The 15,000-nt window shown below is 39.5% G+C and overlaps 1 protein-coding gene across 17 annotated transcripts in view; it reads right to left on the bottom strand.

The window, feature by feature from the left end:
* The window catches only part of LOC133632149 (calcium/calmodulin-dependent protein kinase type II subunit beta-like), a 231,670-nt gene that overhangs the window by 37,719 nt on the left and 178,951 nt on the right, over positions 1-15,000 (bottom strand). For 9 of the 17 annotated variants that reach the window (XM_062024415.1, XM_062024398.1, XM_062024401.1 and 6 more), the window contains one exon: positions 7,872-7,940. The exons of the other annotated variants lie outside the window; for them this stretch is intronic. In XM_062024415.1, the coding sequence (XP_061880399.1) occupies positions 7,872-7,940 (69 nt within the window). The remainder of the gene's footprint in view (positions 1-7,871; positions 7,941-15,000) is intronic. 17 annotated transcript variants of the gene reach the window in all.

Below are 15,000 nucleotides of genomic sequence, written 5' to 3'. Positions count from 1 at the left end.
GACCTCCTAAAGCTTTAGTAAAACTTGAAAATAGTCCTATTCTGTCTTGATGGTCCTTCTTACTTAGCATATATGTCATTGAAAGAACTTGGGATTGACCAGTAACTTAGATTCCCTTGGAGGAAGAGCTGGTCGACGCAACAGTAGTGCGGTTAAAGGCCTACTGAAATTAATTTTTTTTATTTAAACGGGGATAGCAGATCCATTCTATGTGTCATACTTGATCATTTCGCGATATTGCCATATTTTTGCTGAAAGGATTTAGTAGAGAACAACGACGATAAAGTTCGCAACTTTTGGTCTCTGATAAAAAAAAAAGCCTTGCCAGTACCGGAAGTAGCGTGACGTCACCGGAGGAAGGGCTGCTCACATTTTCCCATTGTTTACACCAGCAGCGAGAGAGATTCGGACCGAGAAAGCGACGATTACCCCATTAATTTGAGCGAGGATGAAAGATTCGTGGATGAGGAACGTTACAGTGAAGGACTAGCAGTGCAGTGCAGAACGTATCTTTTTTCGCTCTGACCGTAACTTAGGTACAAGCTGGCTCATTGGATTCCACACTCTCTCCTTTTTCTATTGTGGATCACGGATTTGTATTTTAAACCACCTCGGATACTATATCCTCTTGAAAATGAGAGTCGAGAACGCGAAATGGACATTCACAGTGACTTTTATCTCCACGACAATACATCGGTGAAGCACTTTAGCTACTGAGCTAACGTGATAGCATCGGGCTTAACTGCATATAGAAACAAAACAAATGAGTCCCTGACTGGAAGGATAGACAGAAGATCAACAATACTACCAAACTCTGGACATGTAACTACACGGTTAATGCTTTCCAGCTTGGCGAAGCTTAGCAATGCTGTTGCTAACGACGCCATTGAACCTAACTTAGCCACGGAACCTCGACAGAGCTATGCTAAAAACATTAGCTCTGCACCTACACCAGCTCTCATCTGCTCATCACGACCCGTGCTCACCCGATCACCGATGCGTCGGCGGCCCGGAGACGGAGGAAGTCAAGGTGAGGTCAGCGGCTAGCGCAGGGGTCGGCAACCCGCGGCTCCGGAGCCGCATGCGGCTCCTTGACCACTCTGATGCGGCTCAGCTACATACATGCCGACCCCCCCGATTTTCCCAGGAGGTTTATGGATCTCAGTGTCTCTCCTAGATAACTCCCAGGGAAAAAATAATCCTATTTACACTCTAATTACTAAATAAAGGGCGTGCCCTAATTGCACTGCAGTAATTGTCCTCTATAGCATTTACATACAGCGTGCCAGTCCAGCCACATGTTGCATGTTGTTATTACTTGCACACACAGGAGACAGCAAAGCATACTTACTCATCAGCCACACAGCTTACACTGACGGTAGCCGTATCAAACAACTTTAACATTGTTACGTTACAAATATGCGCCACACTGTAAACCCACACCAAAAAAGAATGAAAAACACATTTCTGGAGAACATCCCACCGTAACACAACATAAACACAACACAACCATTACCCAGAATCCCATGCAGCCCTAACTCTTCCGGTCTACATTATACACCCCCGCTACCACCAAATCCTCCCACACATCAACCCCCCCCCCCCCCCCCCCCACCCCCTCTCCGTGCGTTGGTTGAGCGGAAGAGTTAGGGCTGCATGGGATTCTGGGTATTGGTACCGTCAGTGTAAGATGTGTGGCTGCTGAGCTAGTACGCATTGCTGTCACTTACGTGAGCAAGCTGAAACTGCATTCTACATGTGGTCGAGCAGGTACACTTTTAAGGCAGACTGTAGAGGGCGCCAAATGCAGTGTCATCACGCTCTGATAATCGGGAGTCTCCCGGGAAAAATGAGGGGGTTGGCAAGCATGACGCTATCAAGCGCCATTCATTCAAAACTCGCGGGCTGCACTAACATCAAATTTCCACATTAAAGTGCGTGCCGGTGCGTGTGTCGGAGACCCCTGGTTAACATAGCACAAAGCATTTAAGCTTTTTATGCGGTGTTTTTCATTTTAAATTTTTTTTTGTGGCTCCCATTACTTTCTTTAATTTGTGAAACTTGCCAAAATGGCTCTTTGAGTGGTAAAGGTTGCCGACCCCTGGGCTAGCGCGTCTGCTATCCTTCTCAAAGTCCTCCTGGTTGTGTTGCTGTAGTCCGCCGCTAATACACCGATCCCACCTACAACTTTCTTCTTTGCAGTCTTCATTGTTCATTAAACAAATTGCAGAAGATTCACCAACACAGATGTCCAGAATACTGTGGAATTTTGAGATGAAAACAGAGCTTTTTGTATTGTATTCAATGGGGTACCAATACTTCCGTATCAACTGATTCCGTCACGCGCATACGTCATCATACATAGACGTTTTCAGCCGGAAGTTTGCCGGGAAATTTAAAATGTCACTTTATAAGTTAACCCGGCCGTATTGGCATGTGTTGCAATGTTAAGATTTCATCATTGATATATAAACTATCAGACTGCGTGGTCGCTGGTAGTGGCTTTCAGTAGGCCTTTAACAGGGGGGCTGCGCCGCATTATCAATGCAAGGACTGAAGTTAAATGAGGTCATGTGACATCAGAGATGAAGGCACAAATGCCGCTGGCGAGCGTCACTCCCTCTCCCAGGAAGTAACGCCCCTGTTGCGACCAGCCAGTGTCACGGCAACCGTCGCCCGGGGCGACCGGCGCATGGTGGCATCACAAAATAAGCAGGGGGGTGTGCTTGGGCTCGTCCAATTTTAGGAGGACGTTTTTGCAGGAAACTGATCAACTCTGCCTAGCGATAGCCGGCCTCACGCCTCGCTGCTCTCCTCCGGGATGCGAAGAACTCCACCAGAACACATCACACGCGCTGATGCCATGGGGGGGGGGGGTGTGTGGAATAAGTGTGTGTAGAGTGCAAAGCTGGTGACGAGAGTGTAACATAATCATCAGGAACAACACTATGTTTAGTCTGCAGGAGTGCAAAGCAGCGAAGCCAAACTCTGCTCTGCCACATGACATCAGCGAGGAAACTAACACTTGGGTGTCTGATTTATGACCAAGCCTGGATCTTGACCCCAATATCTGGTTACACATACCTACATACACAACACATTCGGCCATATTGGATGAATAACTCGCAGAAGCTGTCTTTCAGGTCGCAGAATACACAGCATCCGCTTGATTCATTCATTTGATTAGAATCATTTAGGATCCATACATCCATTTTCTACCGCTTGTCCCTTTTGGGGTGGCGGCGGGGGGGTGCTGGAGCCTATCTCAGCTGCATTCGGGGCAGAAGGCGGGGTACACCCTGGACAAGTCCCCACCTCATCGCAGGGCCAACACAGATAGACAGACAACATTCACACACTAGGGACCATTTTAGTGTTGACAATCAACCTATTCCCAGGTGCATGTCTTTGGAGGTGGGAGGGGCCTATCCCCAGGTGCATGTCTTTGGAGGCGGGAGGGGCCTATCCCCAGGTGAATGTCCTTGGAGGTGGGAGGGGCCTATCCCCAGGTGCATGTATTTGGAGGCGGGAGGGGCCTATCCCCAGGTGAATGTCCTTGGAGGTGGGAGGGGCCTATCCCCAGGTGCATGTATTTGGAGGCGGGAGGGGCCTATCCCCAGGTGCATGTCTTTGGAGGTGGGAGGGGCCTATCCCCAGGTGCATGTATTTGGAGGCGGGAGGGGCCTATCCCCAGGTGAATGTCCTTGGAGGTGGGAGGGGCCTATCCCCAGGTGCATGTCTTTGGAGGCGGGAGGGGCCTATCCCCAGGTGCATGTCTTTGGAGGCGGGAGGGGCCTATCCCCAGGTGCAAGTCTTTGGAGGTGGGGAGGCCTATCCCCAGGTGCAAGTCTTTGGAGGTGGGAGGGGCCTATCCCCAGGTGCAAGTCTTTGGAGGTGGGAGGGGCCTATCCCCAGGTGCAAGTCTTTGGAGGTGGGGAGGCCTATCCCCAGGTGCATGTCTTTGGAGGTGGGAGGGGCCTATCCCCAGGTGCATGTCTTTGGAGGTGGGAGGGGCCTATCCCCAGGTGCATGTCTTTGGAGGCGGGAGGGGCCTATCCCCAGGTGCATGTCTTTGGAGGGGGGAGGGGCCTATCCTCAGGTGCATGTCTTTGGAGGCGGGAGGGGCCTATCCCCAGGTGCAAGTCTTTGGAGGTGGGAGGGGCCTATCCCCAGGTGCAAGTCTTTGGAGGCGGGAGGGGCCTATCCTCAGGTGCATGTCTTTGGAGGCGGGAGGGGCCTATCCCCAGGTGAATGTCCTTGGAGGTGGGAGGAAGCCGGAGGGAACCCACGCAGGAGAACATGCAAACTCCACACAGAAAGATCCCGAGCCCGGGATTGAACTCAGGACTACTCAGGACCTTCGTGTTGTGAGGCACATGCACTAACCCCTGTGCCACTGTGCTGCCCCAAAAATATAGTCAAAGATCCTAAATATGTAAGGGTGTAACGGTACGTGTATTTGTGTTGAATCGTTTCGGTACGGGGGGGTTCGGTTCGGAGGTGTACCAAACGAGTTTCCACACGGACATATTAAGTAGCGTACCGCACGTTGTGTAAACAATGGTACAACACACGGCATGCTAGCAACGACCGGGCTACTACAACATGCAAAAGCCAGAGCTGGAAGACCCTCCTGCCTCGTTAAGATCTCCCGTTTGGGAACATTTCGGTTTCGCGGTGCGATACAACAATGGATAACATCGCTTCAACGAAGAGAAGGACGAACAAACTCAGCTCCGACCGCATTCAAGCAGCCTCTCCTCGGCGAGTCAGGCAGGGCTAAGCAATAAGAAATGCCGTTGGTGTTTTTATAGCAGCAGATTTAAGACCATATTGCATTAAAGGCCTACTGAAAGCCACTACTAGCGACCACGCAGTCTGATAGTTTATATATCAATGATGAAATCTTAACATTGCAACACATGCTGATACGGCCGGGTTAACTTATAAAGTGACATTTTAAATTTCCCGGGGAACTTCCGGTTCAAAACGCCTTTGAGGATGACGTATGCGCGTGACGTAGCCAGTGAAACAGGAGTATTGGTAGCCCATTGTATCCAATACAAAATAGCTCTGTTTTCATGTCATTATTCCACAGTATTCTGGACATCTGTGTTGGTGAATCTTTTGCAATTTGTTCATTGCATTATGGAGAAAGAAGCTGAGCAAGCAAAGAAGAAAGTTGTCGGTGCGAAGCGGAGTATTTTGCGAGGGAAGTCAGCAACACAACACAGCCGGTGTTTCATTGTTTACATTCCCGAAAGATGCAGTCAAGATCGAAGAACTCGGACAACAGAGACTCTTACCAGGAGGACTTTGACTTCCATACACAGATGCCTGTAGAGAATTGGGACAACACAGACTCTTACCAGGATTACTTTGATTTGGATACACAGACGTGCTACCGTGAGTACGCAGCTGCGCTTCCAAACATTTGATCGCTTGCCCGTACGTGCGTGTCACATACGTAACTTTGAGTAAATATATAAGCTTTATGAAGCTTGGGTTAGGTGAACGGTCCTTTGGGCTGAGTGATTGTGTTTGTTGTGCAGGTGTTTGAATTGTATTGGCGGGTTATATGGACGGGAGCTAGGAGCTGGCATAACAAACACGCAGGTGTTTGTTATGCGGGATTAATTTGTGGCATATTAAATATAAGCCTGGTTGTGTTGTGGCTAATAGAGTATATATATGTCTTGTGTTTATTTACTGTTGTAGTCATTCCCAGCTGAATATCAGGTCCCACCCGCCTCTCACAGCATCTTCCCTATCTGAATCGCTTTCACTCCCCACTAGTCCTTCACTTTCACGTTCCTCATCCACAAATCTTTCATCCTCGCTCAAATGAATGGGGAAATCGTCGCTTCCTCGGTCCGAATCTCTCTCACTTCTGGCCGCCATCATTGTAAACAATAGGGAACTTTGCGGAAATGTTCAACTGACTCCGTCACGCTACTTCCGGTAGGGGCAAGGCTTTTTTTTGTCAGATACCAAAAGTTGCGATCTTTATCGTCAATGTTCTCTACTAAATCCTTTCAGCAAAAATATGGCAATATTGCGAAATGATCAAGTATGACACATAGAATAGATCTGCTATCCCCGTTTGAATAAAAAAAATTCATTTCAGTAGGCCTTTAAAAACTAGATTTTGAGCCACTTCTATGGTGGAAGAACAATGAGCCCATATATCCTCTTACCGCCAAGTTAGCCAGGCGCTACCTCGCCATACCTGCTACCTCCGTGCCCAGTGAAAGGGTATTTTCCCCAGCTGGAGACATTTTAACTGCAAGCAGGTCTGCTCTTTCTGCAGACAATGTGGATAAACTGATTTTTCTGGCAAAAAACATGAAAATTGAGTGAAAGTCACCAGGGTTAATTAAAGGCTGGGGGGGGGGGGGGGGAAGAAAATGTAATCTGAGGCTGAGTTGACTTGAAACTGTTTAATGTTGCACTTTTTATATGTAGAAGAAAAGTTTTGTCATTTTATTTAATCTGAGCAACAACTTGAAGCAGTTTAATGTTGCACTTTATATGTGGAAAGGTTTTGTTAAGAAACCAATTCTGTGTGTTTCCCACACATTAATTTATTTGTGGCAGCCCGCCACGAAAGAATTAAGGCCGCCACAAATAGATTTATTTTATTTTATTTTATTTTTGTCCTGTCCAGCTTCTCAGGCAAATCATATAGTTGATGTTGATGATCGGCTGTTCAGATTTACTTTACAAAAGAGAAGTGTAGGATCAAGATTTTTGGAGGTCTTTGTTCAGTGGATCAGATGTTTGATGAAGCTCTGTGTCTATCTACCACCACTACCGTTTTCTGTTTATTTGTTACTGACTGTGGCAGGACACCTCTGCCTCTGTTTCACTTTATGTTGCTGGTAAATAATATGGTTGTAGTAGTAGGCTAAAGTTAAATGATTTAGTATGCACTAATTAAAGGGGCAGAGCTTTAAGAGACATTTTAGCTTTTGTAAGAACCACAATTAATAAATATATTTCAGTGAATAACTTATTGTTCAAATCTGTATATAAATATGTACATAAAGTGTTGTAATTATATTGTAAAATGGATGGATGGATGGATGTTTAAAACAAAACTGTTATTATTAATTAGTAAGTATACATTTTTTGAGCCTTTTTAGAGAAAATCATATCATTGTAGTAAATTATGCAAATTACTCGATGATGTCATGGTGACCACGCCCGTAGCCACGCCCCCACCGCCACAGGTATCTTGGCAGTTTATGGGAAACACTGTCTTATTTAGTTTTTATTTGCTATATGTTGAACACATTAACCCTGGCAATGGACCCTGTGTGTGTATGTATGTTATTGTTATGTTAAAAGGATAAAGCCATTGTTTACAAATGTTGGTAAATAAAGAACCAGAAAATGTATATTTTGTTTTCTTCTTACTGTACCGAAAATGAACCGAACCGTGACCTCCAAACCGAGGTACGTACCGAACCGACATTTTTGTGTACCGCTACACCCTTATAAGTATGGCAGCAGTGCTGTGCTGTTTTCAAACACCTACTGCAAAATAACAATCCCTGCGGCTCCCAAAATCACATCCACGTCAACTGTGTGTATATATGCGTGTATACGTGTGTGAGTGAGTATAAAAACACCACCCGCTACTTGAGGACGTCGCCGACCGCTGTGGCCACGAGACAAACAGAACATCACGCACAAACAGCGAGACGGCGGGCGACAACAGACACACACTATGCAGAGACAGCGGGCGAGAGAGGCGGCCTTTAAATGGAGAAGAAGAGCGGCGGGGGTGGGCGGTACTGACACATACATAAAAAGGTAGTGGCTGGTGTTGATGGGGGGGGGGGGGGGGGTGTTTAGGAGGTAAATACCAGAGCAGGTGAGGGGATGTTTCCTTTTGGGCTGGTGACTATGCTGTTTTTGCTGCTGTTTGTCTGGGGCTGTGCAGAAGAGGAGAGGGAGGAGACAGCAAGAAGTGAGTAACAACATGGCTGTGTGTGTGTGTGTGTGTGTGTGTGCGTGTGTGTGTGTGTGTGTGTGTGTGTGTGTGTGTGTGTTTGTTCTTGTATTTCTACCCTTCTTGAGACATCAACAAGGAGTAGTACCTTCCATATGAGGACCGGTGAACAAGTTAAGACCGAAATCAATACAGAACCAATACAGATGCAAACATTGCATCTAATAGAGAATGTCTCATTAGCACCCCTGCTGGTGACATCTATCAAAATGAGGGTGGTCCCAAAAAGGAGGGATTTTTCAAATTGACTGTGTCAGTTTTAAAAGTGCTCCCCCCTCTGGTCTACTTATGAAATAACAAGTGTGTGTAAAAATTTGAAGTGCTTCTCCTCTGGCCAACATATGTAATAACAAGTGTGTGTAAGAAATTGAAATGTGCCTCCTTTGGTCAAAATGTATACAAAAATAAATGTATACAGAGACATACTCTAATAACTTGAAATAAATAATAAAGATTAAAAACCAATTGCAAACAAAAAAAAATTAAAAAAAAAAAAAAGTTAACAAAAAGCAGTCTTTTTCTCACAATGTGTCGACTTTAAAAAAAAATAAAATGGTGAACAATTTCTCATATTCTTTCTGTTTCTGTAATGCAATATTTTTTCGTAAAATTATTACTTTTTAATGCAAAATGGTGACATTTGTCATAGGAAATTCCGACTTTTATCACAATACTGCCAATTTTTTAGTTGTCCTTGCAAAATAGTGAAAATTTTTTTCAGTAAAACTGACTTTTGTCATCATTTTGCCAAGTAAAATTCAGATTTATAATTATAATATTGCCAACATTTGAAGGTTTTCTTATAAAATTGTGGCTTTTGTCGAGTAAAATGACGACTCTTTTCATAAAATTGTCAAAATGTTAAGCTTTTGCGACTGCTATTGGGTAACATTCCAACTTTTATCATAATAGTGCACAAATGTTCCGTTTTTCTTGTAAAAGTTTGTCTTGCGTTGAGTGGAATCACAACTTTTATTATAACACTGCTTTTCTGGTGAAACTTTGATTTTTTTCTTGTGAAATTCCAACACATTTTTCACAACAAGCTTTTTTATATTTGCATAGTATGTATATATTATTAATGTTGTAAATACACTTCTTTACATATCTAGAAAGGCTGGTCCTAAAGAGGTAGGCATTATTCGGAGGTCTCAAGAAGGTAAAAAATACAAGAGTGTGTGTGTGTGTGTGTGTTTTTTCTTGTATTTCTACCCTTCTTGAGACATCAACAAGGAGTAGTACCTTCCATATGAGGACCGGTGAACAAGTTAAGACCGAAATCAATACAGAACCAATACAGATGCAAACATTGCATCTAATAGACAATGTCTCATTAGCACCCCTGCTGGTGACATCTATCAAAATGAGGGTGGTCCCAAAAAGGAGAGATTTTTCAAATTGACTGTGTCAGTTTTAAAAGTGCTCCCCCCTCTGGTCTACTTATGAAATAACAAGTGTGTGTAAACATTTGAAGTGCTTCTCCTCTGGCCAACATATGTAATAACAAGTGTGTGTAAGAAATTGCTCCTTTGGTCAAAATGTATACAAAAATAAATGTATACAGAGAAATACTCTAATAACTTGAAATAAATAATAAAGATTAAAAACCAATTGCAAACAAAAAAAAATTTAAAAAAAAAAAAGTCAACAAAAAGCAGTCTTTTTCTCACAATGTGTCGACTTTAAAAAAAAAAAATAAATTGTGAACAATTTCTCATATTCTTTCTGTTTCTGTAATATTGCAATATTTTTTCGTAAAGTTATTACTTTTTAATGCAAAATGGTGACATTTGTCATAGGAAATTCCGACTTTTATCACAATACTGCCAATTTTTTAGTTGTCCTTGCAAAATAGTGAAACTTTTTTCAGCAAAACTGACTTTTGTCATCATTTTGCCAAGTAAAATTCCGATTATTATTATAATATTGCCAACATTTGAAGGTTTTCTTATAAAATTGTGACTTTTGTCGAGTAAAATGACGACTCTTTTCATAAAATTGTCAAAATGTTAAGCTTTTGCGACTGCTATTGGGTAACATTCCAACTTTTATCATAATAGTGCACAAATGCTCCGTTTTTCTTGTAAAAGTTTGTCTTGCGTTGAGTGAAATCACAACTTTTATTATAACACTGCTTTTCTGGTGAAACTTTGATTTTTTTCTTGTGAAATTCCAACACATTTTTCACAACAAGCTTTTTTATATTTGCATAGTATGTATATATTATTAATGTTGTAAATACACTTCTTTACATATCTAGAAAGGCTGGTCCTAAAGAGGTAGGCATTATTCGGAGGTCTCAAGAAGGTAAGAAATACAAGAGAGTGTGTGTGTGTGTGTTTGTTCTTGTATTTCTACCCTTCTTGAGACATCAACAAGGAGTAGTACCTTCCATATGAGGACCGGTGAACAAGTTAAGACCGAAATCAATACAGAACCAATACAGATGCAAACATTGCATCTAATAGAGAATGTCTCATTAGCACCCCTGCTGGTGACATCTATCAAAATGAGGGTGGTCCCAAAAAGGAGGGATTTTTTAATTGACTGTGTCAGTTTTAAAAGTGCTCCCCCCTCTGGTCTACTTATGAAATAACAAGTGTGTGTAAAAATTTGAAGTGCTTCTCCTCTGGCCAACATATGTAATAACAAGTGTGTGTAAGAAATTGAAATGTGCCTCCTTTGGTCAAAATGTATACAAAAATAAATGTATACAGAGACATACTCTAATAACTTGAAATAAATAATAAAGATTAAAAACCAATTGCAAAAAAAAAAAAAAAAAAAAAAAGTTAACAAAAAGCAGTCTTTTTCTCACAATGTGTCGACTTTTAAAAAAAATAAAATGGTGAACAATTTCTCATATTCTTTGTGTTTCTGTAATATTGCAATATTTTTTCCTAAAATTATTACTTTTTAATGCAAAATGGTGACATTTGTCATAGGAAATTCCGACTTTTATCACAATACTGCCAATTTTTTAGTTGTCCTTGCAAAATAGTGACATTTTTTTCAGTAAAACTGACTTTTTTCATCATTTTGCCAAGTAAAATTCCGATTACAATTATAATATTGCCAACATTTTAAGGTTTTCTTATAAAATTGTGGCTTTTGTCGAGTAAAATGACGACTCTTTTCATAAAATTGTCAAAATGTTAAGCTTTTGCGAACATTCCAACTTTTATCATAATAGTGCACAAATGTTCCGTTTTTCTTGTAAAAGTTTGTCTTGCGTTGAGTGAAATCACAACTTTTATTATAACACTGCTTTTCTGGTGAAACGTTGATTTTTTTCTTGTGAAATTCCAACACATTTTTCACAAGCTTTTTTATATTTGCATAGTATGTATATATTATTAATGTTGTAAATACACTTCTTTACATATCTAGAAAGGCTGGTCCTAAAGAGGTAGGCATTATTCGGAGGTCTCAAGAAGGTAAGAAATACAAGAGTGTGTGTGTGTGTGTGTGTGTGTGTGTGTGTGTGTGTGTTTGTTCTTGTATTTCTACCCTTCTTGAGACATCAACAAGGAGTAGTACCTTCCATATGAGGACCGGTGAACAAGTTAAGACCGAAATCAATACAGAACCAATACAGATGCAAACATTGCATCTAATAGAGAATGTCTCATTAGCACCCCTGCTGGTGACATCTATCAAAATGAGGGTGGTCCCAAAAAGGAGGGATTTTTCAAATTGACTGTGTCAGTTTTAAAAGTGCTCCCCCCTCTGGTCTACATATGAAATAACAAGTGTGTGTAAAAATTTGAAGTGCTTCTCCTCTGGCCAACATATGTAATAACAAGTGTGTGTAAGAAATTGAAATGTGCCTCCTTTGGTCAAAATGTATACAAAAATAAATGTATACAGAGACATACTCTAATAACTTGAAATAAATAATAAAGATTAAAAACCAATTGCAAACAAAAAAAAATTAAAAAAAAAAAAGTCAACAAAAAGCAGTCTTTTTCTCACAATGTGTCGACTTTAAAAAAAAAAAAAATTGTGAACAATTTCTCATATTCTTTCTGTTTCTGTAATATTGCAATATTTTTTCGTAAAGTTATTACTTTTTAATGCAAAATGGTGACATTTGTCATAGGAAATTCCGACTTTTATCACAATACTGCCAATTTTTTAGTTGTCCTTGCAAAATAGTGAAACTTTTTTCAGCAAAACTGACTTTTGTCATCATTTTGCCAAGTAAAATTCCGATTATAATTATAATATTGCCAACATTTGAAGGTTTTCTTATAAAATTGTGACTTTTGTCGAGTAAAATGACGACTCTTTTCATAAAATTGTCAAAATGTTAAGCTTTTGCGACTGCTGTTGGGTAACATTCCAACTTTTATCATAATAGTGCACAAATGCTCCGTTTTTCTTGTAAAAGTTTGTCTTGCGTTGAGTGAAATCACAACTTTTATTATAACACTGCTTTTCTGGTGAAACTTTGATTTTTTTCTTGTGAAATTCCAACACATTTTTCACAACAAGCTTTTTTATATTTGCATAGTATGTATATATTATTAATGTTGTAAATACACTTCTTTACATATCTAGAAAGGGTGGTCCTAAAGAGGTAGGCATTATTCGGAGGTCTCAAGAAGGTAAGAAATACAAGAGAGTGTGTGTGTGTGTGTTTGTTCTTGTATTTCTACCCTTCTTGAGACATCAACAAGGAGTAGTACCTTCCATATGAGGACCGGTGAACAAGTTAAGACCGAAATCAATACAGAACCAATACAGATGCAAACATTGCATCTAATAGAGAATGTCTCATTAGCACCCCTGCTGGTGACATCTATCAAAATGAGGGTGGTCCCAAAAAGGAGGGATTTTTTAATTGACTGTGTCAGTTTTAAAAGTGCTCCCCCCTCTGGTCTACTTATGAAATAACAAGTGTGTGTAAAAATTTGAAGTGCTTCTCCTCTGGCCAACATATGTAATAACAAGTGTGTGTAAGAAATTGAAATGTGCCTCCTTTGGTCAAAATGTATAAAAAAATAAATGTATACAGAGACATACTCTAATAACTTGAAATAAATAATAAAGATTAAAAACCAATTGCAAACAAAAAAATTTTTTTTTAAAAACTTAACAAAAAGCAGTCTTTTTCTCACAATGTGTCGACTTTTAAAAAAAATAAAATGGTGAACAATTTCTCATATTCTTTGTGTTTCTGTAATATTGCAATATTTTTTTGTAAAATTATTACTTTTTAATGCAAAATGGTGACATTTGTCATATGAAATTCCGACTTTTATCACAATACTGCCAATTTTTTAGTTGCCCTTGCAAAATAGCGAATTTTTTTTCAGCAAAACTGACTTTTGTCATCATTTTGCCGAGTAAAATTCCGATTACAATTATAATATTGCCAACATTTTAAGGTTTTCTTATAAAATTGTGGCTTTTGTCGAGTAAAATGACGACTCTTTTCATAATATTGTCAAAATCTTAAGCTTTTGCGACTGCTATTGGGTAACATTCCAACTTTTATCATAATAGTGCACAAATGCTCCGTTTTTCTTGTAAAAGTTTGTCTTGCGTTGAGTGAAATCACAACTTTTATTATAACACTGCTTTTCTGGTGAAACTTTGATTTTTTTCTTGTGAATTTCCAACACATTTTTCACAACCAGCTTTTTTATATTTGCATAGTATGTATATATTATTATTGTTGTAAATACACATCTTTACATATCTAGAAAGGGTAGTCCTAAAGAGGTAGGGCATTATTCGGAGGTCTCAAGAAGGTCAACATATGAAATAACAAGTGTGTGTAAAAATTTGAAGTGCTTCTCCTCTGGCCAACATATGTAATAACAAGTGTGCCTCCTTTGGTCAAAATGTATACAAAAATAAATGTATATAGAGACATACTCTAATAACTTGAAATAAATAATAAAGATTAAAAACCAATTGCAAACAAAAAAAAATAAAAAAATAAAAAAGTTAACAAAAAGCAGTCTTTCTCACAATGTGTCGACTTTAAAAAAAATAAAAATTGTGAACAATTTCTCATATTCTTTCTGTTTCTGTAATGTTGCAATATTTTTTCGTAAAATTATTACTTTTTAATGCAAAATGGTGACATTTGTCATAGGAAATTCCGACTTTTATCACAATACTGCCAATTTTTTAGTTGTCCTTGCAAAATAGTGAATTTTTTTTTCAGTAAAACTGACTTTTGTCATCATTTTGCCAAGTAAAATTCCGATTATTATTATAATATTGCCAACATTTTAAGGTTTTCTTATAAAATTGTGGCTTTTGTCGAGTAAAATGACGACTCTTTTCATAAAATTGTCAAAATGTTAAGCTTTTGCGACTGCTATTGGGTAACATTCCAACTTTTATCATAATAGTGCACAAATGTTCCGTTTTTTTTGTAAAAGTTTGTCTTGCGTTGAGTGAAATCACAACTTTTATTATAACACTGCTTTTCTGGTGAAACTTTGATTTTTTTCTTGTGAAATTCCAACACATTTTTCACAACAAGCTTTTTTATATTTGCATAGTATGTATATATTATTAATGTTGTAAATACACTTCTTTACATATCTAGAAAGGGTAGTCCTAAAGAGGTAGGCATTATTCGGAGGTCTCAAGAAGGTCAACATATGAAATAACAAGTGTGTGTAAAAATTTGAAGTGCTTCTCCTCTGGCCAACATATGTAATAACAAGTGTGCCTCCTTTGGTCAAAATGTATACAAAAATAAATGTATACAGAGACATACTCTAATAACTTGAAATAAATAATAAAGATTAAAAACCAATTGCAAACAAAAAAAAATAAAAAAATAAAAAAGTTAACAAAAAGCAGTCTTTTTCTCACAATGTGTCGACTTTTAAAAAAAATAAAATGGTGAACAATTTCTCATATTCTTTCTGTTTCTGTAATATTGCAATATTTTTTTCGTAAAATTATTACTTTTTAATGCAAAATGGTGACATTTGTCATAGGAAATTCCGACT

The sequence above is a fragment of the Entelurus aequoreus genome, linkage group LG17 (genome assembly GCF_033978785.1).
Source record: "Entelurus aequoreus isolate RoL-2023_Sb linkage group LG17, RoL_Eaeq_v1.1, whole genome shotgun sequence".
Taxonomy (NCBI): domain Eukaryota; kingdom Metazoa; phylum Chordata; class Actinopteri; order Syngnathiformes; family Syngnathidae; genus Entelurus; species Entelurus aequoreus.
This window is presented reverse-complemented; position numbering and strand designations above follow the sequence as displayed.